General features: G+C 50.8%; 1 protein-coding gene across 5 annotated transcripts; it reads left to right on the plus strand.

Moving 5' to 3' along the window:
* The first annotated feature begins 3,813 nt into the window (after positions 1-3,813).
* Positions 3,814-26,430, plus strand: TRIM29 (tripartite motif containing 29). Of its 5 annotated transcripts, none has more exons than XM_032133785.1 (9): positions 3,814-4,988; positions 11,978-12,073; positions 13,228-13,461; positions 13,788-13,986; positions 17,062-17,145; positions 20,372-20,431; positions 21,440-21,541; positions 22,508-22,587; positions 25,028-26,430. In XM_032133785.1, the coding sequence occupies exons 1-9, from the start codon at positions 4,134-4,136 to the stop codon at positions 25,088-25,090; spliced, it is 1,773 nt and encodes a 590-aa protein (XP_031989676.1). In that variant the 5' UTR covers positions 3,814-4,133; the 3' UTR covers positions 25,091-26,430. The 5 variants fall into 5 exon arrangements, with proteins under 5 accessions (XP_031989676.1, XP_031989677.1, XP_031989680.1 ...); XM_032133786.1 differs by having other exon boundaries at positions 21,443-21,541; XM_032133789.1 differs by lacking the exon at positions 21,440-21,541.
* The last annotated feature ends 1,040 nt before the right edge of the window (positions 26,431-27,470 follow it).

Consider the following 27,470-nt stretch of genomic DNA (forward strand, 5'->3'; position numbering starts at 1 on the left):
AGTATTCAGGAGGTTTATAAAAAGTAGGGAGAGGGACTTTTTACATGGACAGGTAACAACAGGACAATGGTTTTACACTAAAAGAGGTTGGAATAGGTGTTTGGATGGAATTCCTCCCTGTGAGGGTGGAAAGGTCCTGGCACAGGCTGCCCAGAGCAGCTGTGGCTGCCCCATCCCTGGAAGTGTCCAAGGCCAGGCTGGAGGAACCTGGGATAGTAGAAGGTGTCCCTGAACGTGGCAGGGGTGGAACAAGATGGGATTTAAGGTCCCTTCCACCCCAAACCATGAAATCACAGCCCAGAGTCTCTGCAGAGCTGCCCTCTCTTGCAGGAGAGCCCCACCGACCCACACCTGGATGTGCTGCTGCCTGAACCTGATCCCTGTGAGAGCAGCACGAAGCCCTGAACTCGTTCTGCCAGCTCTGCTGTCACCCTGGGAGCTGCTTTCGTGCCCTGGCATTGCCCAATGGTCCCCACACGGCTGCTGGAGTGATCTGTGAGCTCTCCCACAGCAGAACCACCCTGGCTGCACCTCGGCGTCACATTTTCTGGGCCGGGGATTTATTCCATGTAAAGGTGGAAGAAATGAGAAAGGGCTGGAAATATGCAGGATGTGCAAGGCACCGTGGATTAGTGGGCAGAGCACGGAGCAGGCAATTACCGGGCAGGCTCCCTGCTCCTGCTTGGCCCGGAGTTGTGAGAACCAGGGCCAGTGAATCATGGGCTGGTTGAGCTAACTCTCCCTGACTCCCCATGACTTCATCACTCGCTGCTGTTTGAAAACCTGCTCTGGAGCCTGTCTAAAGGAGTGCCCCGGGGTTGGCTTAACTGTTTCTGTTCTATTTAGTTTGAAGTGGACCCAGTTTCTTTCACTTTTTCATCCTGGGGAGATTGGTTTTCCAGGCACCAGCCATGTGCAGTGATATTGCAGAGTGGAAATGCTTTGGTACCAGCAATAAAACACCCAAACTTCCTGGTAGAGTGACAAAAAGATGAAGCTCTAAACAAGAACAGCAGCATCAGGAGGTATTAATAGAAAGAGCAAGGATTGAGAGGGGTCCCAATCATGAAAAGTAAGAGGATGCAAAAGATGAAAAATAAGAGAATGCAAGAGATAAAAAATAAGAGAAAGCAAAAAGGCTGCACAGCGATTTTAGGGGGGGAAAACACTTCCGTTTTGCTGAAAAAATCTGCCAGCTCCCCAGTGCATGCCTCAGTTTCCCTAATTGCTGTGTGGGGTTACCAGCGCAGACCTATTTTGCAAAGGTGTTGTCAGGTTTAATTTGCAAACCTTTGAAAAGCTCTGCCGAGTCCTGGAGATGAAAGGCCCTGCAGATGCCACCCGTGGGTGTGTGCTCTGAGTCACAGGCACAGCCAGGGACCCGAGTGCTGGGCCAGCACCCGGCAGGGGACACTTGTCCTGTGCAGGGACCAAAAATCCCAGGGGATGCTCCTACAAAAATGAACTCATGCTGGAAACAGCAGGAGCCACCCTCTGGGAGGGGCAAAGATAAGGAGATGTCCAGGCTGGGCTGTGTTTTGGCTCCTAAATTGCCCGGAAAATGTGCGTGTGTGCACAAATTGGCACTTGGAATGTGAGGTCCCCAACACAAAGAGGACATGGAAGTGTTGGAGCAGGTCCGGAGGAGGCCACGAGGTTGATAAGGGGTCTGGAGACAGGCTGAGAGTGGGGAATGTTCAGGCTGGAGAGGAGAACCTTGTGTGGACACCTCACAGCACCTGCCAGCGTCTGAAGGGAAGCTGGACAGGGATCAGGAAATGTCACGGCATGATGGGTTCAAACTGGAAGAGGGGAAATTTGGGTTGGATATTAGGAAGGAATTGTTCCCTGGGAGGGTGGGCAGGCCCTGGCACAGGGTGCCCAGAGCAGCTGTGGCTGCCCCTGGATCCCTGGCAGTGTCCAAGGCCAGGCTGGACACTGGGGCTTGGAGCATCCTGGCACAGTGGAAGCTGTCCCTGCCCATGGCACAGGTTTGGAACTGGAAGGGCTTTAAGGTCCTTTCCAACCCATCCTGTGATTCTGGGATTTCCTCTGGATTTGCATCAGTAAAACCAAAATCTAAAAATTCAACCCTTAACCTTTCATCTGCTTTACCTGCACCAAAATCTTATCAAAGCATCAGGAAAACAAACCAAGGCCACCTTCATCCAAGCCAGACCTCTTCCTAGGGATGTTTTTTTGTTCCTCAAGGATCAACCTTGGCTGGAAAAGCTCTGCTGAGTCTCTCGGTACACGTGAGAACAGGAGCCTCCACCCTGCAGGATTTTTAATTACTTGGAGACTTACAGGACTGTTGATGTTCTAAAGAACAGCTCAGCCCAGCAAGCCAGGGGGAAAGAAATGCATTTATGTCAGTCAAATTTTTCTTTTATGAAATCGGCTCTTAAAAAACGGCATTGCCCTTTCCTGCACTGGGGAATGAATTCTGACTCATGAAAGGCTGTAGGCCTATTAATAAAAAATTATTAATGAAAGAAATGCCCTTTCCCAACAACTATTATCCAAAAAATGCAGAATGCTGAGGCATTTTTCATAAAGAGAGAGTGGTAAAGACAGGCAGGCAGCGAGAGGGGCTGGATCTATGAGCCAGGGGCCCAGAAAACAAATTTCACTTTGCTTTTCTCTCCTTTTGCACAGACGAGACCTTTAGAAGCTGTGTCTGTAATTCACGCTCTCCTCTCCTATCACATCCAGAATTTATGCTGTCCCTGCTTTGCCTCTGTTTCCTCCACACCTCAAAAAAAGCTGGAAAATGCAGACCTGGATTTGTACTCAAATCCCTTCCAACAAGGGGTTCCTGGTGGATGTTTAAGGAGACTTTTTTACGGGTAAAAATCACCTTCTCCAGCAGCGTCACCAGGGCGTTCTGAGAAAACTCAATTAAGCACAGATCTCTGGCATGGTTAATTTGCACCCTGGACATTCCTCTCAGAGAAATCTCACTGAAATTCCGAGCATAATCTGATGTGATGTGAGAAGAAGATCAACCTCATTCTTTAGAAGTCGCTGGAATCCACCAGTGCTTATAAAAAGCTTTTTTCTCCTGAAATCTTCTGTGATTCCAACAGGTGAACATTTCCCAGGAGTTCAGCTGCTGGAGACAGATCTATTTTTAAAACTTCTTCACTTCTTTTCTCTGGCAAGAGACGTTCTGACCATCTAAGCTGCAAAATGGTCCCTCTTCCAGGTGTGTTCCAGTTCCGAGGACATTTATGGGAAGCGCTACGTAGGATACACCTAAACCTTTATCACAGAGCACACAGTGGGGTTTTATTTTACCACTCATCTTTCGGAGATTCCGTGGCCTGTGAGAAAAGCAGGCCCAGCCAATTTTTCCTGTTCTGATCCGTGGCTGGGTTATTTCCAGGTCTAGATGGACAGACCTTGCACAAACCCAAAATAAAATCAAAATAAAGGTAATAGGGCCATTTAAACCCAGTATTAACCATGCATTTCTCCTCCCTCCTGAATGCAGCAAGCCCTTGGGGGAGCCTGGTTGAAGAATGCTTTATTCTAGGCGTTCATTTTAATTACAACCCTAATTATTTTGGTGCATTGCTATGACCCAGTTAACAAACCCACCTTGGGCATCTCGTGGTCTCCCCAACCCTGCCCATCTCTGCAAGGAGGGGAACCTCAGCTGCTGGCCAAATTATTTTTGAAACAAGCGGTGGAACTGGTTGCTACATCTTAATGAAAATGACTTCTCTTTCTTTCTTTTTTTTTTTTTTTCCAAGGAGCCATTTCTATGTATATAAACAGCCCTTCCTCCCCAACCTGGTTAGACAAGAATGTTCCTGGGTGTGGACTGCCTTGTATAATTAACTGCACAGCTGGAGCTTCTGATCCCTCCACGTCTGCTCCTTCCTTTCCTCCTTTCTTCCCCCCTGCATCCACCTCGGCGCGGTCTGGGTGCGCTGCTCCTCCTCGCAGGAGCTGCGGGTGCGTCACTCGGGCAGAAGGTTTCCTGCATTCCAGAGCCATTCCAGAGCCATTCCAGAGCCATTCCTTGCTGAGACAACGACCAGGTAGAGCCTGCCTGCCTTGGAGGGGGCTGAGAGACGGGAGCTGGAGCAGAGAGCGAGCAGAGAAGCCATTGACCCTGTTGAGACATGGAAACGGGGAGCGCAGCCAGGACAAACGGCACCGCCAGCAAGCCCGAGGACGTGAAGAGCCCAACTGCCCCCAAAAAAGAAGAGGAAGCCAAGAAGGCCACGAGCCCTGGCGGAGGTGAGAAAGAAGCTATAAAAGGCACGGGCGGTGCTGCATTGGAGACGGGGCAAATCAAGAGCTCCCTCTTCTCTGGGAGTGACTGGAAGAGGCCCATCATTCAGTTTGTGGAGTCATCCGACGAGAAGAGGTCAACCTACTTCAGCATGGACTCAGCAGACTCCAAGAAGATGCAGTTCGCCAGCGGCCAGATCGGAGACATGAGGAGACCGGCCCTGTCCTTCCCAGAGAAGGGCGACCTCAGGAAGTCCCTCTTCTCCTTGGATTCCAAAAAGAGCTTCCTGCCCGCTGACGGGGAAGGGAGGAAATCCTTGTTCTCTGCAGGGCAGATGGGGGACCTGAAGAAATCTTCCCTGCCTCTGGTGGAGACGGGCGACCTGAGAAGACCCTTCAACAAGGCCGACAGAGCCGCCGGCTCCCGGCCCCGCGTGAAGCTCGAGGATGTTCTCTGCGACTCCTGCATTGACAACAAGCAGAAGGCTGTGAAGTCCTGCCTGGTGTGCCAGGCTTCCTTCTGCGAGCTGCACCTCAAGCCCCACCTGGAGGGAGCGGCTTTCCGGGACCACCAGCTCCTGGACCCCATCAAGGACTTCGAAGCCAGAAAATGCCCTGTGCACGGGAAGACCATGGAGCTGTTCTGCCAGACAGACCAGATGTGCATCTGCTACCTCTGCATGTTCCAGGAGCACAAGAACCACAGCACGGTGACAGTGGAGATCGAGAAGGCAGGGAAAGAGGTAATTTGATTCTCCTTTTCTTCCTTCTGTTCCCAGCAGTCTGCAGATCCCAGTGTCACACCGCAGCCTTTGCTCCCCAGCCTGCAATCTCCCCTCAGATCATGGCTGGGATGGAATCCCGGGATGCAGTGGTGGTGGATGGGAAGTGTTTAGTGGAGAACTGATATTGCCTGCGTGCTGTTGCCATGGGATTGTCGTTCTCCCAATCCTGGCTGGAGCAGCACAGCGCTGGATTTAGGGATGGACAACCTGGTTTCCAGCACACCTGACTCTCAGCAGAAGCTGAATCAAAGCCAGAAATGCTGAGTTTTTAAAAATTATTCTTGAGTTTTGATGGTGTTTGTGGGGTGTTACCCACAGAAAGGTGGGCATTGTTCAGGGGCAGGACCTCCACAACACAAGCTGTCAAACCAGTGGCTGCTAAAGTTCCTCATGGGCACTAATAACGATTGAAAATTGCTATCTCAGCTCCTTAGAGTGAGATGAGGTTTTGGATTTTTTTTTTTCCTTTTCTGTTGAGCCACACCTACGGAAAGAGTCTTTTGAAGCTCAGATAGGAAAAAAAAAACAACAAACCCTGGTGGCAAGCACAAAACCTGATCATTTCCCCTGAAGTGTTACTGCAACAGGTTTAGAGGATGGACATCCAGGGAGATTCCACTAATGAAATGTCTTTCAGCTTTGTTTGCCTAAAGCCTCCTGTTGTTTGCTTTCTGGGTGGATGAGGAGATTTCACTTGTTCTAGCAAAAATCAGGGGCTCACCACGTTTGTTGCTGCACATCCCCTGTGGTAAAAGCAGGACCCAGCCTAGAAACAGGACAGGAGAGATGGCAGAAAGGAGACCTGTAAAATAATAATTATATAAAACAATGTGCCTGGAGTCACACAGTCAGAACCTGGAAGAGCACTAAGATCTCCTAAACCCCCAACCAGTGCTGTGACGTGGTGACCAGGCAAACACAGGTTCCTGCTGTGAAAAATTCTTGAGTTCTCTTCATGGGAAGAACAATTTTACTCTTTCTAGGGAGCTGGGAAGATTTCTCTCATCAGCCTGAAAGAGCATCTTGTGTAGAGCTTATCTCTGTCTTCTCTGGTCTTTCCTTGCCGTGTCATCTCCAGCTTGCAGCCTTGCTGAAACCAGACAAAGCCTCTTCCATGTCTCAGCCAGCCTTTCCCAGCTTCCTGCAGGGCTTGTTTGTTCCGTAATTGCCTGTCCTCGTGGTTTTGATGTCAGCCCTGAACACTGCAGAGCTCTAACATAAAGCTGTGTCTGGTGTCTGCCGGGGTGTCCAGTTCCTGCCCTGCAATGAGGGGAACAGCTGCTTCCTGAGGAAGCAAAGCTGCTCAGATCCTTCCCCCTGTGGCTGGATACACCTCCAGCACCTTGATTGTAAAGAGGCGACCGTGGATGAGCAGAGAACTGTGATTCAAATGGTGTTTGATTCCTCTCTCAGAGTCCTTGAGTCCTTAGGTCCTCCTGCACTGGCTCTGCCGCTGCTCGGCCTCAAGGAGTTAGGATTTATCAACGTGAATCATGCACATGTGCAAGTTTCTCCTGACAACGAGTTTGATCTTGTTGTAACTCGAGCGAGCATTCACTCAGACAAAAACAATTAGCACGAAAGCTGTTGCCTACAAATGTTTGTTCCCAGCCCTGATTTATTCACCAGAGGTGGAGCCTCAGCAAGAACCACAAAGAGCAATGAATATTTCCAAGCCCCTGGTGTGTAACACCTCTCCTTATCAAATCAGCCCAGCTGGAATGTGACCACAAATTGGGAGAGTGGCTGGTGCTGCTGCCCTTTTGGAAGGGATAAGCAACAACCCCACGCCAGGTCACCCCTATCCCTGCCCTGTTTTCCCAGCTTGGCATCCCAGCAGCTCCAGAGTAGCTTTAAAACCTCCAAATTCATTCTGCCACTGGAGTGGTGACCAGAATAAAGCTGTGTCCAGCCAGAGCCGTTCACACAGTGCTGGATGTCCAGGACTTATCTGCGAGGATTTCCTTGTCCCTGGCTGCTGTGTGACTCCAGAACTGGAGAGAGTTCCAGAACTGGAGGGGGTTCCAGAACTGGAGAGGGTTCCAGAACTGGAGGGGGTTCCAGAACTGGAGAGGGTTCCAGAACCGGTGGTTGTTTTGCTGCACTGCCAGCCTGGGCGCTCAGCGATCTGGTGGCACGAAACTGTCACAGAATAAGCTGGGTTTAGGTCCATCTGCCCTTGAGTTCTGCAGGATTAATGCAGCTTGGAGCCTCTTTCAGGAGCCTGTCTTTGCTGTAGGCCTGTAGGGAAGAGAGGAGCTGTGCTTTGGAGCTGGGAAAGACCCTTCTGTGGAATTAGGAAACCCTGCTTGTCTCATGGAGCAGACAGAGACGGTGCAGCCCAGGAGAAGAGGAATGCAAACAAGCCAGAACAGAGACACCTATAGTTAGGCCTGATACCTCTGTCTCAGACAGAGAATACAGCAGCATCTTCCACTTTTCAGGAGCCTGGGGTGAGAGTCACTCACCCCCTGTTCCTTTTGAGCAGACACAAGTGAAAGGCACAGGGACTCAGACAGAGACATTTGTCCTGACTTCCCACCCTGTGCTATTTGCGTATTTTACCCAGCAAACCTTTAATGCTCTCCCCAGATCCACTTTGCATTCGTTTCCTGCTGCAGATTTAAAGGAAAAGTAACAGTTTGCAGCAGAACCAGTATAAAAAACAGCCGAGGAAAGGGTTGTGAGGCTGGATAATAACCACTGACACTTGAAAAGTGAGAATTCTCCACAGCAGCTCCAATAAAACCCTTGATTTATCAGCAGAGCCAGAGCCCCCCTTGGAGCCAGCATCCTTCCTTCTGGAAGGGGATCCTTCATCCCAAACCTGTTTTACAGGCCTGCTCTCCAAAGGAGACAACTTCACCTCTGCCTGCCAGTCCCAGAGCTGTAAACAACCTGGCACTACCTTCCAGCACCAGCCTTGGTGCTCAGCATGTCAGGCCAGCTCTGCTGAAAAACTCTTTGATTTGGGCTTTTTTTCTGTAGTTATTTATCTTTTAAAGCAAAGTTCGCTGTGGGTACAGGGAAGGGCTGTGCAGGAAGGGGAGCTGGTGTTCCTCCTTCCCACAGAGCAGCTTTGAAAAGGGGGGGATTTCACAAAGGCTGAGCCAGGCTTTGAAGAAACAAAGACGGATCCAGAGGGGTTCCCATCTCTGCACCACTTTCACTGAGCAGAGAACAAACAAAATAAAACCCTGGAAGGGTTTTGGGGCCTTTCTCGCTGGCGCAGCACGGCTGTGAGATTTTATCTGCATCAGCTGTGGTTGCTCTGTGGACATAGCTCGGAATAGATGCTCTTTCCCCAGAGTTACCTGCAGGAAGGGCACTCTTCTCCCAGCTGGAAATCTAGGAAGTGACTGTGATTGGAGCAAAATCGCCTGTTTGCCCAAATTCTGCATTAATCCTCTACACTGAGGGCAGAATCCAGGGAAAATCCACTTGTTTGCAAGCAAGGAGTTCCCTCCAAGCTGTGCAGGGAGCCTCAGCTCCTGCAGTGACATTTTTGCAGGGTGCTGGCAGAGTCTCCAGAGGTTTTAGCCCTCTGACACCACAGAAACTGAGATGGGGAAATGTCATCTTAAACCCAGCAGAAATAACGTCTCAAACAACTCCCTGACTTTTCAGCCATGGCACCCACATGGACAACGAGTTGGAACAGCACTTCTCCAGCTCCCTGATTTCCTTGGGATGCTGCTGGCAGGTTAATTAGCAGAGCTCTCTCTCCCAGGCTGGGGACACTGGGGTGTTCCCAGGGCATTAAGGGCATGATGCTGCTTGTGCTGCTGCTGCCTTGCACAAACCACTTGCATCATCGTGCAAGGCTCATCATCTCCCATCTGCAGGTCCTCCACGGCACCAGGGCTGGGCTCAGCTGTGCGTGTTTGGATGGACACTCTGAACTTTCACTGAAGCCTCTGAACTGCCCTAATTAACTGAGGCTTTAATAGGGGATCCAATCTTAGCTTGAAGGTTCTCAGTGCCTGCATTTCTCAACCAGCTGTGCTCAAAAATTGTCTGCATCTGGATTTCCTGGATTTCCTCCCACTGTTCCTGTTATTTCTGCTCTGGAGGGACCCCCACGATGGGGGGTGTTGCTGTTTTATCTCTCATTGGGATTTTCTGAACCCCAGATCTTCCAGTGGATTTGTTCTGGGTGGTCCATCAAGGATTTTTGACCCTGAAAAATCTGAGAAATATGAAGGCAGATAGGAGTTTCCTCTTAGGGAATGAAGCTGAGGCACCGCCTGTCCCTAATACCTGTGACCCCCCCCACTGTAAAGGCCTATTTGTGATACACATGGACTGCTAAAGCAACCTTCCAGACAAAAAAAAGGTCTTAAAACCATCAGGAAATCACCTCCTGAACCCCTTGATGTTGTGCTCCACCTCCAGAGCACCCTCCCTGAACCCTGCTGCCCATGCCACCAGTTTCTCCACTATTCCAGAGTCTCCCCCACACCTCTCTTTAACATTTTTTTTCTATGTTTAAGGTGGTTTTTTTGTAGTATTTTTAAAATGTTTTGCAGTACCACACACTCACACCTCCCTTCACCTCCCCTGCCCTGGCTGCAGCCTGTGCTGGTGTTTCCCCTTTGCCAAACCTGGCTGAGTGTGGGATTTGCATCCTGGCTCTTGGGACCATCTCTGTAATTCCCATTTGCAAGTCAGAAATCTCGCTCCAAATTGCTGAGTGGCTCTGCTCTTAAATGCTTGTTACACCCCACACCAGCAGCACCCAAACCACCTTTTGGGGGATGTTTGAACTGCCGAGAGTCAGGATCACTTCTACAAATCATAGTTCCCAAAATTCCTTGGAGACCCATCTTAATTAAAAAGGACTAGAAAAGCATAGTTATCACCCTCTTCCAGCCATCACCTGATTTATTTTTTTTTTTCCTGTCATTTTCTCTGCAAATCCCTTGAGTTTGGGAGTGTCTGCATGGCTGTGAAAGTTCTGCTCTTCCCCAAAAATTCCTTCCAGTCTTTCTCTGTAGGATTTCACTCACGTTCCTATAAGGATGTCCTGATTTTTGGGGATGAGGAGGGAAATAATTGCTCTGGAGATGAGTTTTTACTTTGCGAACAAATAATTCCACCTGGATGTAGCTCTGGGGCTCAGGGAAACAACTGGAATTTGGGTGTCATTTCTCACATTGGCTAATGCAGTGCAATGGATAAATGGATCTAAAATATTTTTATCTCATTGCCTTTCCCTGCTGTGCAGAGTCTTGATGCACAGGACATCTCCCACTGCACGTGGGAATGGAAACCAGCAGGAACTCCTCCAAGTCACTGTCTTGAAAATGTGAAAATTACGGGATCAAGCTCCTGTCTTTGTTCTTTTGATCAGTAGCAGAGCAAATTTTCTCATCTGGAATCCAGTGTGGGTTCCCTGGTGAACCTGTGCCACAAAATCCTTTCCTGTGAAATCCTGAACCCCTGGAGAGGGTGAGAATCAGCTCATGGCAGCCTTCAGGCCGCTACCGAGGGTGTGTGGATAATATTTAGATGGCCAATGCTCTCCCAACTCCTAAAAACAATTTGAAGATGCAGCTTTTGTGGCACTGAGACACCTCTGAGCACACTTCCCTTTTTTCTTCCCACTTTCCTTGTGTTTTATAAGGCAACAAAACCACCATCCAATCATTCTCCCTCCATAAATAGGGATTTTCGAAATTGGAGCAGCTGGGGTTGGTGCTCTCGGAGCAGCTGTGCTGGATTCCAGCTCCAGAGGGTGTTCAGACACTTGTCTGGCATCAAGACAAGAGCTCCTGTCTGGGCTGGTTCACAGCTTCTTCCCTGCTCTTCATTTCAAGTGGAGAACTGAAAACTTTTAAATTCCTGAGGGCAGCTCTGATCAATAAACACCCACATTTTCATGTTCCATTACGTTCTTGGACGGACAGCTGGAGTGTGAGAGTGGATTTATCCATCCACGCCTCTAACCGTCCGCCTGAATTTAAGTGGTTTGGGTTAATCCTACAATTTTCCTAAAGATCCCCCGTGAACAGCGGGTTTTGAGCACTCTTCTAACATGACAGAACGCAGGGGATTTCTGCCAGCTCCATAGTTCCTCAACAGCTCTGGGCTGGGTGTCCCACAGCCAGATTGCCTCTGGCCACGGCTGTGACCAACCTGCACACCCGTGAAATGCAGAAATGCACCAACAAAGGCATCTGTGGGGCAGGGATGGTGAATGGGAACGACCTGGAGTTAACGGGGCAAAGCTTTGCCAGCATCCAGGTCCTGGGCCGATCCAGGGAAACAATGATCTGGGGAAACGGTGCATGGCTGCCCAACCTCCATGGCTCCACTGCCACAAATTCCTGCACAAGTCCCTGCTCCGAGCTTCTCTGGGAAGCCACTGCACAACGAAATGCAAATGAATGCCAGCGAAGTTGCTGATCTCAGCCCAGCAGGCTCTGACTACACCTCTTCCCTCCTCCTTTTGTGGCTTTTTTTTTTTTTTTAATTTTTTTCCAAGCATTCCCCTGCTCCATCGCTACATGAAAGCTCTCAATTCAGAGCAAATTAATCCACGATCCTGTCTAAACAGAATTCCTGCCGGAGGCATCATCCTCTTGTTGCAACACTCGTCAAACGTCATTCCGTAATTACATGAAAACTGTTATTGCTGCACAGGCACACCCTGGGCTGGGCCCTGCTCTGCACACACAGCTGAATTTTGAAACAGCTCCCTTCCCCTGCAGCTCATGACTCCCATGTGATTAAAAGCAGCACCCTGACAGCCTGGGAGGTGGGTGCTGCTGCTTTGCTGAGGGAGCTGACTGTGCTGGGATGCTGCCCGCTGGCAGTGCCGGCAGCCTGGACCTCCCCGCTGCTGCTGCTGTTGAGCACAGCAGGGCAGGCTCGGGGCTGTTTGAAGTGGGCCACCCTCAGCCCCAGCTCACCAGGCTCCCTCTCTTCTCCTCTCCTCCCCACAGGCCGAGCTGTCGCTGCAGAAGGAGCAGCTGCAGCTGAAGATCATCGAGGTGGAAGATGAGGTGGACAAGTGGCAGAAGGAGAGGGACCGCATCAAGGTGTGTCTGAGATGTTGAATTCACCTCTTCCTCCTGTGATCACCGATTTCTTTTCTCCTTCTCCTCCTTTCCTCAAGACATTCAGCTCTTCCTCACTCCATCCTTCCCTGGCCTCTATCTCATCCCTATCCCAAACTCCAAGCCAAATCTTGGAAACAACAACTCCCACTGAAGGCGTCTTGCGACATTCCCTGCGGGGAGATCAAGCCCTGTTACAAAACCAAGGCACCTCCCTGCTTTGGCTCCTTTTTTAGGTCCTTTATGGCCCTTCCATCACCAGTAGCCAGGCAGATTTAGAAACAAAATCCACAAATAACCTGAAAAAGGGCTCTGGGTTGCCCAAACTGAGATAAGACAGCAGGAGCAGATGAAGTTACCCCAACAAACATCTTATTTATGGTGGAACAGCTTCTTTCCGTGCCGAGAGAGGGCTCCTTTATAATTCTTGCACCGTGGTGAGGGTTGGAATGGAGTCATGGTATTATTTTTTTCATTTATAGCCTAACTGAATAAAGCAGTGAAAGCACAAGTTGGAGACACCCCAGCAAATTTGCATAATATTAATAGGCAAAGCCATTCTTCTCCCTTTTATGTGGTGCAAGCACATTGGCTCACCAGCTCTGCTTTTCATCTGCTTTATTATTACTATTATTATTATTATGATTACTGGAAACCTGACCTAGAAATGTTGACTCTCAATATAGCTACATCCCCAGTCCTCCTGAGGAATGTTTCAGAGGCACCTCGAGGTCAGGCCTGTAAAAAGTGTTTCAGCACCTTTCATCCTTTGAAATGGTGGGAATTTAGTCCTCAAATTGTCCAGGAGCCAGAACCATGATTTAGGAGGCTACAGAGTGTTTTTAAATATCACCTGTGAGTGCATGAATGAAATAAGAGATATGCTCTTACCCCTGGGAAGGCAGTGTCCCCTTTGGATTGCATCCATGTGATCACTGCAGGAACAGGTATTGCTTCTCTTGGCACAGCTTTCCTGCAGCTAAGACTTGCACAGCTGGAGTTTCCATAACCTAAAAGCTGAAACCTTGGATTTATCCCCCTCTGTGTCCCTCTAGTAGCAAAGAACTCTGTGAAATCTTAATATTTTCTTTCTCCTCTTTCCTGCTGCCTCCTCTGTCTGCCCCTTCCCCATCCAGAACTACACCACCAACGAGAAAGCCACGGTGGACCAGCACTTCAAGGAGCTGATCCGTGACCTGGAGAGGCAGAGGGATGAGGTGAAGGCTGCCCTGGACCAGCGAGAGAAGATCGCCTCGGAGAACGTGAAAGAAATCGTGGATGAGCTGGAGGAGAGGGCGAAGCTGCTGCGTGAGGACAAGGAGAACAGGGAGCAGATCCACCAGATCAGCGACTCCGTGCTCTTCCTGCAGGTGACAGAGACCTCATTTTCCTTTCCTTTGTCCCCACGAGGACAGGATTTGTCCCAAAGACAACCCCAAATAAGTGTGAGATGTGTGAACCTTCCCCAGTTCACTGCACATCCGTGTCAGGGGTTCACCTGGACGTTTGGAGCTGTCTGTGCTCTGGTGGGTGAGGAATGAGCTTGGACATGCCATGGCTGCAAACCATGGGCAGAACATTTTCCTGCCCATCTTCACTGCTTTCCTTTGCACCTTTGGAGTCTAACAACAACCAGTTCCCTAGGATCTATCCTCTTATGCTCCTCATTAACCCGTGATCCCTCTTTTTTTGGCAGGAATTTGGGGCTCTGATGAGGAATTACGTGCCCCCTCCATCCCTCCCAACCTACAGCGTGCTGCTGGAAGGGGAGAGCATGAGCCCATCCATGGGGCTGCTCAGGGATGACCTCCTCAACGTCTGCATGAGGCACGTGGAGAAGATCTGCAAGGCAGACCTGGGCCGCAACTTCATCGAGAGGAACCACATGGAGAACGGTAAAATATCCCAAATATTCCCCTTCCCTCCCTCGCTCCTCCCCTGGAAGGCAGGGTCAGGGGAGGTGAGGGTGATGAGGATGATGAGCAATCCTGGTGAAGAAGAAAGTCAGCAAAGACCTGGGGGAAAAGTGGGAGTAACAACACCTGCAGCTGGAATGAATTCTGGAATATGGGAGTCATTAGAATATGAATTCTGGAATATCAGAGTTATCCTGCCACTCCTGTGTGGGGATGGAATCAGTAGAACTGCCAGGGAATTCAAGTATCTCATGATGCCAGGGAATTCAAGTATCTCATGATGCCAGGGAATTCAAGTATCTCAAACTGGCCCCAGTTCCCTGGTTCATGTTAGGGTTTCATGTTTAGGATTTAATGGGTTCCACCAGCTCCTGTGTGGGCTCAAGAACAGCCTCCCTTCCCTCCTGCCCTGTGCCATTCTGCCTGTGCCAGGCTCCAGCGAGCCCCTGGAAGTTCAGCAGGACATTTTCCACATGGGAAACTCCACAGATCTGCTGAGGCAGCTCAGTGCAGGGAGAAGGCAGTGGCAGAAGGGTGAATGTGGGATGGCGAGTCTGAAATCCTATTTGTACACTCGGTTAGCACATGTGGGGTGCTGGTGTGACATCAGATATTACAACTGCAGGGTTTCAGCCTCTGCTTGCCTGGCTGGAACATGAAATACCCTGCAAGCACCTGTCACTGAAAAGAAGTATTTGAAAATCTAATTTCCCAAGTCAAAAGGGCTCCATTTGGGTGTTAAGCTACAACCTAAACTGGAAAAACTCTGATCATACTCCCTGTTCCACTTGGGAGAGCTTTCCTGCCTGCCCTGATCCAGGATGTCCAAGGCATCCCCACACCTGAGTGATGTTTAAGGAGATCTTTAAGGTGCATGCAGAGGTCACAGCCAACACCACAGCACCAAAATTAATCTTTCAAGTTTATAACCCACTTCCTCCCAATTAGCCATGAATAAAGGCCTTGTCTTGCATCAGGCTCACACCTCAGATTAAGCCAGGGCACCACGATGGGGCTCTGCTGTCTGCACTTCCCAGCTCTCCCACAAGCAGCCTCTGTAACCCTGGGCAGGTTGCTTAATCCCAGGGATGGGAATGAGTGCTTATCTCACCTGGCTGCCGGGAGGATGTAATCTATCAGTCATTGAGGAACCCCAGGAAGCAGGACAGCAGCGGGTGATGCGAGGAGAAATGGCACCCTGCTCTTCCAGGGGGATGTGGGAGCCGGAAAGGTGCAGGAATAACCTCAAGGCCAGTTCAGACAACACAAGCAGCTGAGGAACTGTGCTGCAAATCTGCAAATTGCTGTTAATTCGCTCAAATTCAGTGTTTAGTGGCCATCCCTCCTGTATCTACACTGTACACTGCCCATTCTCCATCAAACAGGAATCAGATAGACCAGATCCTTCTGGACCAACCTTTCAGGAAGGTCAGGGGTCCCACTCCAAGTGCTCAGGATACTCAGCTAGAGGCAGGTTTTTAAAGCTCTCCTGCCCTTAAAGTAGCACCAGAAATTGAACCTTACTTCTCTTTCAACACTGCAGCATTCCCATTTAAATTCTCAACACTCCACATGCTCCAGATTTACTGACAATAACTTGACATTAATAGGTGTCAAAAAAATTTGACAGTAACTTAATATGAATAGATGACAAACAAATCCAAAAATCGCTTTCTGTGCATTTTCCTTCCTTTGTTCACCTGAAGCTGTGCAGAATTTCCATCTGCTGGGATGGGTTTTGCCAGCCCTGAACCGTTTTCCTTGGACATCCTTATAACCCAACAAGGTTCTGCAGCTGCTCAGTCCTGGTAGCTCAGGATAAAGCCTGATTACTTCTTGATTATTTTATTTGGGGTCTCCTCCATGCTGGTGATGCCAGAAGCCCTGATTGTTATTTGAAATCCATGGAATTCAAGTGCCAAAACCATTTTTAACTCCTGCTCTGCAGAAACCTGGGTGCTTCCAGGGGCTTTAGCAAGGACACAGCTTGGAGTGTGCCTAATGAAAAGCTGGGAGCAGGTGGGAAATGTTATTTATGGCGAGTCCCAGGAGCTTCAGAGCTCTCCCTTCTCCAAGCCACGGTGACAGATGAAAGAGGGCAGCACTCTGCATCCACTGGCTGCAAGGGAATTAAATCCATTAAGGAACTGTGGAGTTATTAACTTGGACTCCCCCTGAGTCACTGCAACAAATTCATTTGCAGCTGGCTTGATCTTCTACTGTAAAACACTTCCCAGGAAGAAATCTTCTATTAATGGAATGAAACCTGCCTAATAGCAGACTCCAAAGGGAATCCACGTCCTTTCAGTTGTCATAACAGGTGCCTACGTGGCGAGGAGACGAATAATCAGGGAGCATTCAGGGAGCTTAAATAGCACCGGAATAAATGGGAGAAAGAAAAGTTTGTTCAGTGACTTGAGAATCAAAGAGTGGAGCTATTTAAACATGAAAACCGAATTTACTTCCTCGCAGAGAACAATAGGTTTACAGAGGCCTTCAAAGAAAGTGTTTTTATGAGCAAGTGTAGTGCTAAAGCCTCATTTCCTGTGAATCAGTGTCAGAAATCCAAACCCAGGCTGTGTAGGAGTAAGTTTGATCCATGAAACCTGAACCAACCACCCTTGTCCAAGAGTTTAGAGCTGCTTGCAACACAGCTTTAGCATCTTCCACTAAAAACTGGAGAAGCCAAGCCATTTAACCCTCCCAGAACTGATTTCTGCAGCTTTAAATAGTGGCGGTTCTCGATCAGCCAGCCCTGTGCTCAGGTTAAACGCACAAAAGGAGCCAAACTCAAACTTCTGAAGGCATTTTCAGCCACACAACAGTATTTTGGTAAGAAAACACCTCAACCCTCAGGGCTCGCTGTGGATTTTAGGAGATCCTGTGTCTGCTGAGAGGTTGAATCCTTCAGCTGGGCTCCGCCTCTGAGGGAACCTTTTATGTTCGACTCTGGGCAGCTCCAGAGCTGCTTTAGCTCCCAGCCAAAGATCCCACAGGGGGTTTAAAGACCACCAAAGTGCCTCCCCCAGCTCACGCCCTGCTCTGCTTCTCCAGGGGACCACCGGTTCATGATGAACAACTACGAGTGGAACCAGCCCGACAACCTGAAGAGATTTTCCATGTTCCTGTCTCCTAAAGGTAGGGCACCCCAGAGGTGGGCAGGCTCCCTTCCAGCTCAGGAAAAGAACTTCACTGATGATGTATCCCAAAATTTCCTCTCCCTCACACTTCCAGATCCAGCCCTCTGCACTTCCTCTCTCCAGCTTACAGAGCTTTGACAAGGTTTTGCCTCAAACAAGGCAGAAAAGGTTCTCAGCTTTATGGGGAAGAGCTGGAGTGACTGAACGCTATCCAGGAGTGAATATAGAGGAGTTTTAACAGGGGCTACCAGGATAAAATCAGAGTTTTTCTCCACCCAGAGCTCACCTCTCTGTGCTATCAAGTGAAAGCTGCACTAAGCATTAAGATTTTACTTTCACCACCAAACATAATTTTCCAGGGAAAGGACAGAAGAAGTGAGGAATGTGTCCTAATAAAAGGCAGGAGTCTGGAGTTCCTCTCTGAGCTCTGACAGCAAGAGCCCTGGTGATTTGTTATGTCCCACGTGTTGCACGGCCACTGCAGGATGAGCTTTTGGAGTGAACCAGTGTTTCCAACACATTCAGCTCTAAAATCCCAGCTGTCATTCCTAAACTGGCATCCAGAGCGAGAAGCTGAGAGCGCTGAAAGCCCAGGCGAGGCGAGGAACAAAAGAGCAGGAAGGGTGGCACGGAACAAGGAACCACATTTCAGCCCTGCCCGGGTTTGCCAGGTGTCTCCAGCTCCCGTTCTGCAGACAGAGGGTGGGCAGGGATGTGCCAGCAGTGAGCAGGGACACTCCCTGCAGGCACATTCCTGCCCTGTGCTGGGGTTTCCTGAGGATAACCCAGACCCCGACACTGAGCCCTTTGTCGGGATCGCCACTGGGCCCTTCTCCCGTGCCCTCAGCCCACACCTGGCAGCCCTGAGGATGTTGTTTGGAGCAGGGCTGACATTCCCATTTCAGTGCCAGCAGGACTTGAGCAGGGCTCTTCCCAACTTCAGGGGCAGAGGGGCATTTTTTTAGAGTTGGGTTTGTTTTGCTGCTCAGCTGCCTCAGGGTTTCCAGGCCCTGTGCTGCCAGGGAAATCCTGCTCAGACCACAGACTCAGCCCTGCACCCAAAACTTTCCAGCCCCAGGGGAAGTTTGAAAATAATTTCTAAAACTGCACAAGCTGAGCCTGTCTCTTCCCAAAATGTGGAGCTTTCAGGTGGAAACGGCCCCAAAGGCATTTAAAGAGTGTGGCAGGGGTGTGGTGGGAGGAACACTGGGCAGTGTCATCCCACGTGTGTCTGGGACGGAGATGCTTCCCAGCCTGGCAAAAAGGAAGGGAAAAAAGGAAGGGAAAAGCCATTTTGGCAGTGCCACAGCATGGTCGGTGCTCTCATGAGTGCCTGAACCTCCCTCTGCTGCTCTCTGGAGCTGCTGGCACCTGGGAGAAGAGGCTCCTGCTGGGATCCAGCATCCCAACCTCCTGAAGGTCCAGGAGGGATCTGCAGGCACTGCCAGATCCAGGTAGTGATGAGTGTCCAGAGCAGAGTGAGGGCTGTACAACAATTCCCCTCTTCCTGCAATGCATTTCTGACTGTCCAAACGCTGAGGGATCGTTCATCCCACCTCCACATCCGCGTTTTCCTGGAAACACAGACAATGCTGCCTTCCAAATTACTCATTCTGTGTTTTCTATCAACAAAGTGACTTTGGCCAAAACAACCGAGCTCATGATCGCACACAGAGCCTGTGCTCATGAACAGACCTCAGCAGGGTCAGGGCTCAGGGGTGACAGGCAGGATCCAGCTGCTGGAACCACACTGGTGGGGATTTGGGGAGCAGGATGAATCAGTAGGCAAGGCAGGAGATGCGACCATTTAGCTTGCAGGCTGGCTAGCCAAGGATTACCTGATGAATAATGCAACATCCCCATCATCATTTCACTCTCTGGAGCTCTCTGCACCCTGTCCCCGTGTCAGCGAGGTCCAGCAGTGCAGCTGATTGCATCTTTGCTAAGGAATCCCATAAAACGGGAGGAAAAAGCGAGGACCACCCTTGGCATTGTGTAACAGGCTCGGAATCCTTCAGTATCTCATGGCAGTTTTGCTACACACCCTTTTTCTGGTGAGGCTGGGTCACTGCAGATTCTGCCCCAGGCCACAGTGGAAAGTCTGTTTGCTGGACTGAGGAATGCTCTGTGCTAATTACAGCAGCCCAAACTGAGGAACTGCTTGGATTCCAGCTGAATTTGTAAGGTTTTAAGCCCTGCATAAATTCAAGGAGACTTCCACTGCTCTTGTTGTTAAAGACAGTGTCATAATGAGTGGCTTCACACTGAAAGAGAGGAGGCTTAGATGGGATATTGGGAAGAATTTCTTCCTGTGAGGGTGGTGAGGCCCTGGCCCAGAGCAGCTGTGGCTGCCCCTGGATCCCTGGCAGTGTCCAAGGCCAGGTTGGACGGGGCTTGGAGCCACCTGGGATAGTGGAAGGTGTCCCTGGCTGTGGCAGGGGGTGGAATTAGATGGTTTTTAAGGTCCCTTCCAACCCAAACCATTCTATGATCCCACATTTGCTTGCAGGGATGACAGGATGGGGCAGAGGGGAGATATAAAACGTTTCAAACGCTGCCTCAAAGACAGAGGAACAATCTGTTCAACTGCTCCACGCTCCTTTCTGTCCTCTCCCACTAAGCTTTCTTCTCCTGATGTGTCAAACAGTCTGGCCAAAGCCAAAGTTGGAAAAATCATCTTGAAAGTCTTTGAATGAAGAGTAGAAGGGACTCGGGCACAAAGAGAGAGAATTGTGTAAACAGAAACACATCTTAAATAGAGAAGCAGCCCACAGGATGGCAGCAGAGCCGCTCCAAGAATCCATCTTCTTTTTGCTTTCCCAGTGCCTCCCAAAAGGGCTACGGCAGCACCAGTCTGCGTCGTGGTGGCACCCTGGGGCACACGCCTGGCACAGGGCAGAGGGATGTTCCTGTCCTGGTGTCTCTGCAGCTCTGAACCCAAACCTCTGCCTGCAGATCTCTCATGTTGAGTAGCCAAACCTGAGCTGGCAGATTGCTGCAGCTCTGTGGCACTGAGAGCTCTGCTCACTGCAGGAGAAGCCTATTCCCCATTCCCTAACACCCAGGGATAAACCCCAGGTTCTCCTCTGCTCCCTGGGCCCAGATTTCTGCTTTGGGGCTGCTCCCAACTCGGTGGGGACCTTTTCCTAGAGCAATGCCAGGTACAGGCCTCTGGGCCAGCTCATCAGGAGCCAACTGCTGAACTGGATGCTCTTGTTTTACAGCCAATTTCAACCCACGGTCATGGGAATTTTCCTCCTTCCAAGCGACTGAGGAAACACTTGGTACGGGTAATTCCGCCTTCAGTTTGAGAGGATCTAACCCCCCGTGCCACAGCTTTCTGCCTGACTAACCCACCTTTCCTGCTGCTCTCTCAGCTGCCCTGGCACCTGCCAGTCCCAGAGCCAGCTCCTGGCTGGACTATCAGCACTGTGTGCACCCACCCGAGCCCAGGCTCTCCGTGCTGTGCTCACAGGAGGGAAAGGCATCCCTGCTTCCCGTTGTTCGCACAGAGAAAGGAGGTGGAAAACACAGGAGCCAGTTTGCAAAGATCCCCAGATCCTGAACCATCATTCAGAACACTCTGGAGGTTGTGGCAGAACCAGGAGGAGACTCCAAGTACTCTCAGAAGCATAAGGTGCTTCTCTCCATCACACCTTTTACCAATAAGTTCTCAAAGACACAGCCTGGCCCGTGTTCATGCCTTTTCTTCCCAGATCCCCATCTTCCTTTCCCTGTATTTTCCTCCTTTGCCTCGTTCCTGCAAGGTCCAGCCTTTCCCTTCACGCTGGCAGCAGCCACGGCCACCCTGCCTGGGGGAGCTCTGGTGACTCAGGGCCACACCTTGGCCCTCCCTGCTTTCCATGCCACAGGCAGGGCTGTGTCCCTCTCATCTCTCAGATTCCTTCTGGCAGCCAGGGCCTGACCCCGAGGAGGCCAGGAGGGGAAGCGTTGCTTTAATGTCAGTGGGGTTTGAATGAAGCCTCCACTGCCAGGAGGCAAGGGCAGCGCTGGAGTCGTCCCTGCTGCCTCTGGAGGTGCAGGAGCTGCTGCTCCGCGGCCACACCTGCACTTGGGGCGCTCAGGAGAAAGGCTCTTCCCTGCCTGGAACACTGGGATCGCTCCCACCCACTCACAGCTGCCTGCTCCCATCTGCCTTTTCTCCCTGAGAGAAAAGGGACAGGGCTGTCCCTGCCCACGCCCCCCGAGCCAGGTGAAGGCAGCGCCACAGGTGTGTTTGGAAATGCCCCCCTGCAGCCCCCTGGAATAACACAACCTCTTCTATCTTCCAGTAGGCAATGGCACTAAGCTGCCTTTTCAGTTCTCCTCGGTGGGACAGAATCCGCCCGGTGACTTCAGCAAACAGTCTGATGGGAGCCTCTTCACTAAGACCGGTACTAGGAACTGAGTATTCCCCTTCCTCCTGCCCCTTCTGAGGTGACAAGCCCCCTAATCCTGCTCTGGCTTCCCAGAGCATTCCCACACCTTGGCCTGACTGCCAATCTCCCAGGCACCTGCACACGAGCGACTCTGCTGAGCCAGGGCGACAAGGAGTGTTAAAAACTATTACAAAGTTTTGTTTAGTGAGCAGGTGAAGTGATTTTAAATTTTGTTTGGAATGGGATAAATTTTAGATGATTTTTGAGGAAGGCACCATGGCCATTTGCCCCTCTAGCTTTGTCACTGAAAAACAACACAAACAGCACAACCTTTAAAAAAAATATATTCAGGAGCTGCCTGTCCTCCTTCACCTGAACCAAACCCCCCATTCACCATCTCATCGTCCTCTCATCACTACCCACGGGTCCAAGGGCGCCAGAGGTGGAATCCAAGAGCACCAGAACCTGCTCAGAGTCAGGTCTGATTAACTGGAGATGGTGGGGCAGGGCCATGGTGCGATGCCCTGACACTGGCTGTGACACAGCAGGGCTGCTGGCACCCGTGGGGCAGAGCAGAGCCGGGCGGCTGGAAGGGCTTAGGGCTTATCAAGCTGCCAGAGGAGCTGCAGAACCCCAGGCTCAGCTCTTTGCACTAATTAAACAGCCTGTGGTGCTCTCTGCAAGAGTCACAATGCTGACTTTGGGACTCGGCCTGAATTTAATTGGTCTGATTGCATTCCACCTCTCTGCATTCCTCAGACGTTTTAATTAGCCAGCCCTTCTTTCCTGCCTTTTCCTGCCTGGTTGGACGGTGGAAGAGGCACCGTCTGATGGCTGTCGGCTGCATTTCCATGTTGAGCAATGCAATACTAATGAGGTGGCACTTCCAGTCCTGCTGCTGGTCCTGGCGCTGGCCAGGGGACACGGGGGTGGTGGTGGCAGGGGCTGCTCTGTAACTGGCTGTGTTTTGTGTCATCACAGCCTACCCCTCCATAGTGAGGCACCAGTCTGCAAAGGTGACGCCACAGACGTGGAAATCCTCCTCGAAGCAGTCTGTATTGGTAAGAAAAAGCTCTGTGGGGGGAGAGATTCAGCCTGTTCCAGGGAGGCTTCAGATGCAGGGATGGGTCCTTTGGAGGTGGGGAAATAAAGGCTTCAACCCTATTCAGGATGCGGATTAAGCCCCCAGCTTCCACAGCTCTGGGGTGTGGGAATAATCAGTGCTGCAGAATTGATGTTTGGAGAAGGTTTTGGTCTAAAATGTGATGCAGAAGATAGGAACTGTGCAAATCCTGTAAAATGATACTGAGAGGACTTTTCCTGCCTGCAGGTGTGCTCTCAACACCCACTCTGTGTCACTCTGTGACATCCAGAATGTGTAAATGACACCAAAGACAACCACATAAAAGCGCCTTGCTGGTCATGCCCTGCAGTGGGCAAATGCAGGATCAAAGATGAGGGGTCCGGCTGTGATCAGAAATCATCACAGCATCTCCGAGCCACTCGTTTTACACTGATCGTTGTCAGAGGCCCAGGCCAGGGATGTTTTAGGGCTTGTAGTCTCAAATACACAACCAGGGAATGCATTGCCTCAGGAGCACCAAGTTAATCTGGTTTTATTCACACCACGCTGCGTTAAGGCCTTGCATGATCTGAATTAAGATTGTCGAGCTTTTGCCCGCACAGATGAAATCTTACATATGTTTTTTTAAATTTCTGATTGCGCATTTGTGGGAGATTATTTACTGTTCCATGGAAATGAGACCTGCAAGGAGCAGAGGGTCAGGAATTGAGAGCATTCCCACACTGAGGGAAACACACAACAGGTAGAAAGCGGCTGCAGCTGGATCTGCTCCGTTTTCCAGGCTCCCCAGGAGGTGAATCCTATGGAAGGGATGTTCCTTGGCAGATTCTTTCAGGAAATCCAGCCTCGAGCCTTTGAAGGTGCTGCAGCAAAGCAGCAAAATTCTGCCGTCCCTTCTGCCTTGGGTTTGACCCTCTAAAACATCATCACCCACATCCACTGTGTGTTCCCAGTGATTTTTCCTTAATCCCCACAGAGAAAATCTGGGTAACTGCTCCCACCATTGCCTCCCTGTCTCCCTTCCCCTGCCATGCACACATCTGTAATGACCATTTTCTTTTTATAGCCAATATTCACCACACAGCCCTGAACCCAACAACTGAGCTGATAAATATGAGCATTTAAAAGCACCAAAATAGAAATACACACTCCAGGCTGCAGGATCTCTGTAGGAGCTTTTATGGTCTATTGGGCCAATAATCTGGCTTTTAAAATAGCCTTAAATGTGTATTTAAGTAATATACCTTCTAAAAGGTCTGTAAATACAAATTTTCACAAAGGATTGTGCTGTTTAAGGAGGAAGGTCTTTTTCATGCCCAGGGAGCTCTTTCAAATGAAGCCCCCCCTCTTTCATATCTTAATTATGTTGGAAATTAAAGCCATAAAATGAAAAGAATCTCGACAAAAGGCAACGTGGAGCAGGAGGTGTTGAGCGCTGAGCAGGGAGATGGGCTGGGTTTGCTCTGCCCGTGCTTCCTGCTGTTCCTAATATTAAATAGGGCTGCACTATTCGGGGCCAGAACATTCCTGTGGGCCCTCTGCCACCTTCTGCACCTGAGAACAAACCCAGCACACACTGGACATTAAAAACCCCCTCTTTTCCTGATTTCCATGGTCACTCCTTCAGTGGTAGGAGGATATTCCCACCCAGGCTGCAGCCAGTGATCCCAGCAAAGAAATTGGCTGCTGTTTTTGCACCACGAGGCTGCACAACACAACCTTGCCACGTGTTGCTCCTTGAAATGGGGCAGATCAGAGTGAAATTCCAGGGGCAGGTCCTGATGGGATGAGGTTCACTCAGGGACCGCAGCAAACGGAGCTGGAGAGGCAGAAAATGCCAATTCCTGTTGGTTCTGCCCCACCTCTCCATTTATATTTCTGTTTACACAAACATTGGGTGCTGCAGCGCACGGAGGCACCAACCAACGCTGCCCCACTGTGTGGGAATTGCCACGCACAAGAGTTTGGGGTTTGCCTGCCAGAGAGCACAAATAAACCCCACACAACTTGCATAACTGTGCGTGGCTCCCAGTGTGACAGCTCCCCTGAGCTGTCAGGTTAGTGAGCAATTAAAACACACTGACAGAGGCATAAAAATAAAGGTGACATTCCCCTTCTCCCTAAAAAAGCCCTCTCATCAAGCCGTGAGTCACAGTCTGAGGTTTTACATGAGGCATCCTTTGGCTCGGCAGCAGGGGCCATGCAAAGCACGTGTGTAAATCAAAAAAAGCCCAAAGTTGCTTGCATTTGATGGCTCCAGCACCTCCAGGAGGGGAAGGAGGCAGCGCTGTTGTCCAGGAGGAGAAGCTGGAGGTGCTGGGGCAGGAATTTGTAAGATATGGATGGATGGGTGAGGTGTGGGAGGTCAGGAAGAGGAGGGGGGGCTCCAACTGACGTGCCCCAAATTCTCCTTGCAGTCACATTACCGCCCCTTTTACGTCAACAAAGGCAACGGAGCCACCTCCAACGAGGCGCCCTGAGGATTCCGGGAGAGCTGGCAGCGCTCGGAGTGGAGACTCAGCTGCGGATTTTCATGGATGTACCCGCTACTCTCTTAACCTTACTGCTCTAATCTCTGCCCGGGACAGGGGAGGTGCACGAGGGAATTGCCTTTCCCTGAGGAAACCAGGACTTTTCCCCAAATCACCCGCTCGCCTTGAGAGCTCCGCAGGCCTTAACAGCGTAACCCCGTCCTCTGCTGTCCCCTCCTTGTCCCCTCTCTGTCCCCAGCTGCTCTGCCCCTCCTGGGAATTGTGGATGCTTGGGTGGCACCCCCTGCTAGGCAGCTGTCCCCCTGTCCCCAGAGCTGTTAAATCCTGGTGAAGGCCCCAAGCTGGCCGTTCCCAAAGCTCTTCCCAGCACGGAGAGGTCCCAGGCTTGAGCTCTTCCCATACCTCTCCACCCTGGGGACACCCAGCTCCCGCTGGGATCAGATCCCCTGGTGGCATCAGGCATCCCCAGGGTCCTCCAGCAGCTCAGCTCTGCTCCTCACCTGCCAAAGAGGTCCAGCAGGATCTTCCCAGAGCTGCTGGAGGAGGCCAGGGAGGCTTTCCAGCCCATTAAAGTGCCCCTCCAGCCACCTTTTCAAATTAAAAAATAAAAAGCAAATCCATCCTAGTAACAGAAGATTGATTAGATGCCATAGGTGGTGGGTGCTTTTCTGGTTTGTGGTGGTTTTTCTTAATTCCCCTAAACCCAAATTGATCTGCATTCTGTTGTTCAGCTATTTTATATTTTTTTCCCTGCAGTGGGCAATGAGAATTACTGCCGCAGCTTTTTTGCTCAGGATCATGTTTTTGTATTTGTCCCCTGGACAGATGAATCACATCCAGGGCTGGATAACCATTCCATGATCTCCCTGAGGTCATTTTCCCTCTCCATGGACAAGCTGAGGGGTTCAGTCCGTGCCATGTAGGGCAGTCAGGGGGAGAAATGGGATAAAAGCCCGTAAATGGTGAAAACCAAGACCTAACAGCTCCTTTCCATGGTTTGCTCTATTCAGGCAGTTTTGGAATGGCTTTCCCCCCACTTTTTCCTGCTTGCAGCACCTTGCTGAGGGAGATCCCACCTGAAAATTCCTTCCTGGCTCATCCCTTCGCAAAGATACTCACGGCTTTGTAACCCAACACCTCACCCCAAACTCCTGGGCCTGAACGTCTGTTGCTCCAGAGAACTTGAAATGTCACTTTATAATGAGGGTTTTTTTCCCCATAAAGACCAGAGAGGGAAGAGGCTGGCGTGGTAGGGCAGGATGCGACAAAAGGGACGTGCAAAAAGGGATGGAAGTGCTGGGAAAAGCACTGAGGGCTCTGAGTATGTGTGTGAAAGGATAAAACCAGCCCCCTCCGGGTCTCACTGTTTGTTTTGCCCCTGAGCAGGTCCAGTAAAACCTTCCACCACCTCCTTCCCATGCTCCAAAATGTGGGCATGACCCTTCCTCCTCCTCCAAAGCTTGGATGTTAAAATCCCCCCGTCCCTCCCTGCCCTGAGGAAGGCTGGGTGGTGCCAGCCGGGACCTGCCTGAGGACACCACTGTCCCCTTCCTCCCGCTGTCCCCTGCCCTCTCCGCACCCCCACAGCCTCTTTGCTCCCCTTCCCCTCCCCAGGGGCCTTCCCAGCCCTTGCACACACGAATTCCCACAAGGAATGGAGCTGCTCCCCATTTGCCTCAGCCCTGGAGGATGCCCGGCCCCCGCTGGTGCCCCCCAGCCCCTTTTCCCCTGGGATGGGGCACATCCCAGCCCTGTGGTACCTCTGCTTCCCGGGGGGGCTTCCAGCGAGCCTTTGAGGTGTGCAGGAACTGTTTTGATCATGTCTTGGTCAGCAAAGCAAGAGGGGTTCCACCACCTCCTCCTCCTCCTCTTCAGGCAGGGCACGGCCGCGCTGGCGATGTAAACGAGGCCCCTCACGTGTGCACCACGCTGCAGAAATAAAGGAGAAAGCTCCATGTCTGACCAAAACCAACGGGGTAAGCTCTGTCCTTGGCGTCTCTGTGCTCTCCGCGAGGTTGAGTCTCCCCAGATTATCCTTTATGTGAGCAGCAGGCTTGGAGAGCCCATCTTCCCACCTCTGTTTCACTGCTTTTTGGATATTTAAGGGCAGAGGAAATCCCCACATCCTTGAGGGCCAGAAGCTGATGGATGCATTTCCAGTTCCCAAGCATTGGTGCCACAAAAGTCCTTCCCTGCAAGGGCATTTCTGAAAAACCCCTCAGCCTGTGCCTGAGTTAAACCTCAGTAGCTCCCACTGGAGGAAAACACTTGGTCCTGTATTCACTGGCCAAAATGAGACTGTTTTGCCCCAGCCCAGAGCTGGATCTCCTCAAGAGGTTGGTTCTGGGCACCACTGGGACCCTCCACC

Source organism: Corvus moneduloides, chromosome 25 (genome assembly GCF_009650955.1).
Source record: "Corvus moneduloides isolate bCorMon1 chromosome 25, bCorMon1.pri, whole genome shotgun sequence".
Lineage (NCBI taxonomy): Eukaryota > Metazoa > Chordata > Aves > Passeriformes > Corvidae > Corvus > Corvus moneduloides.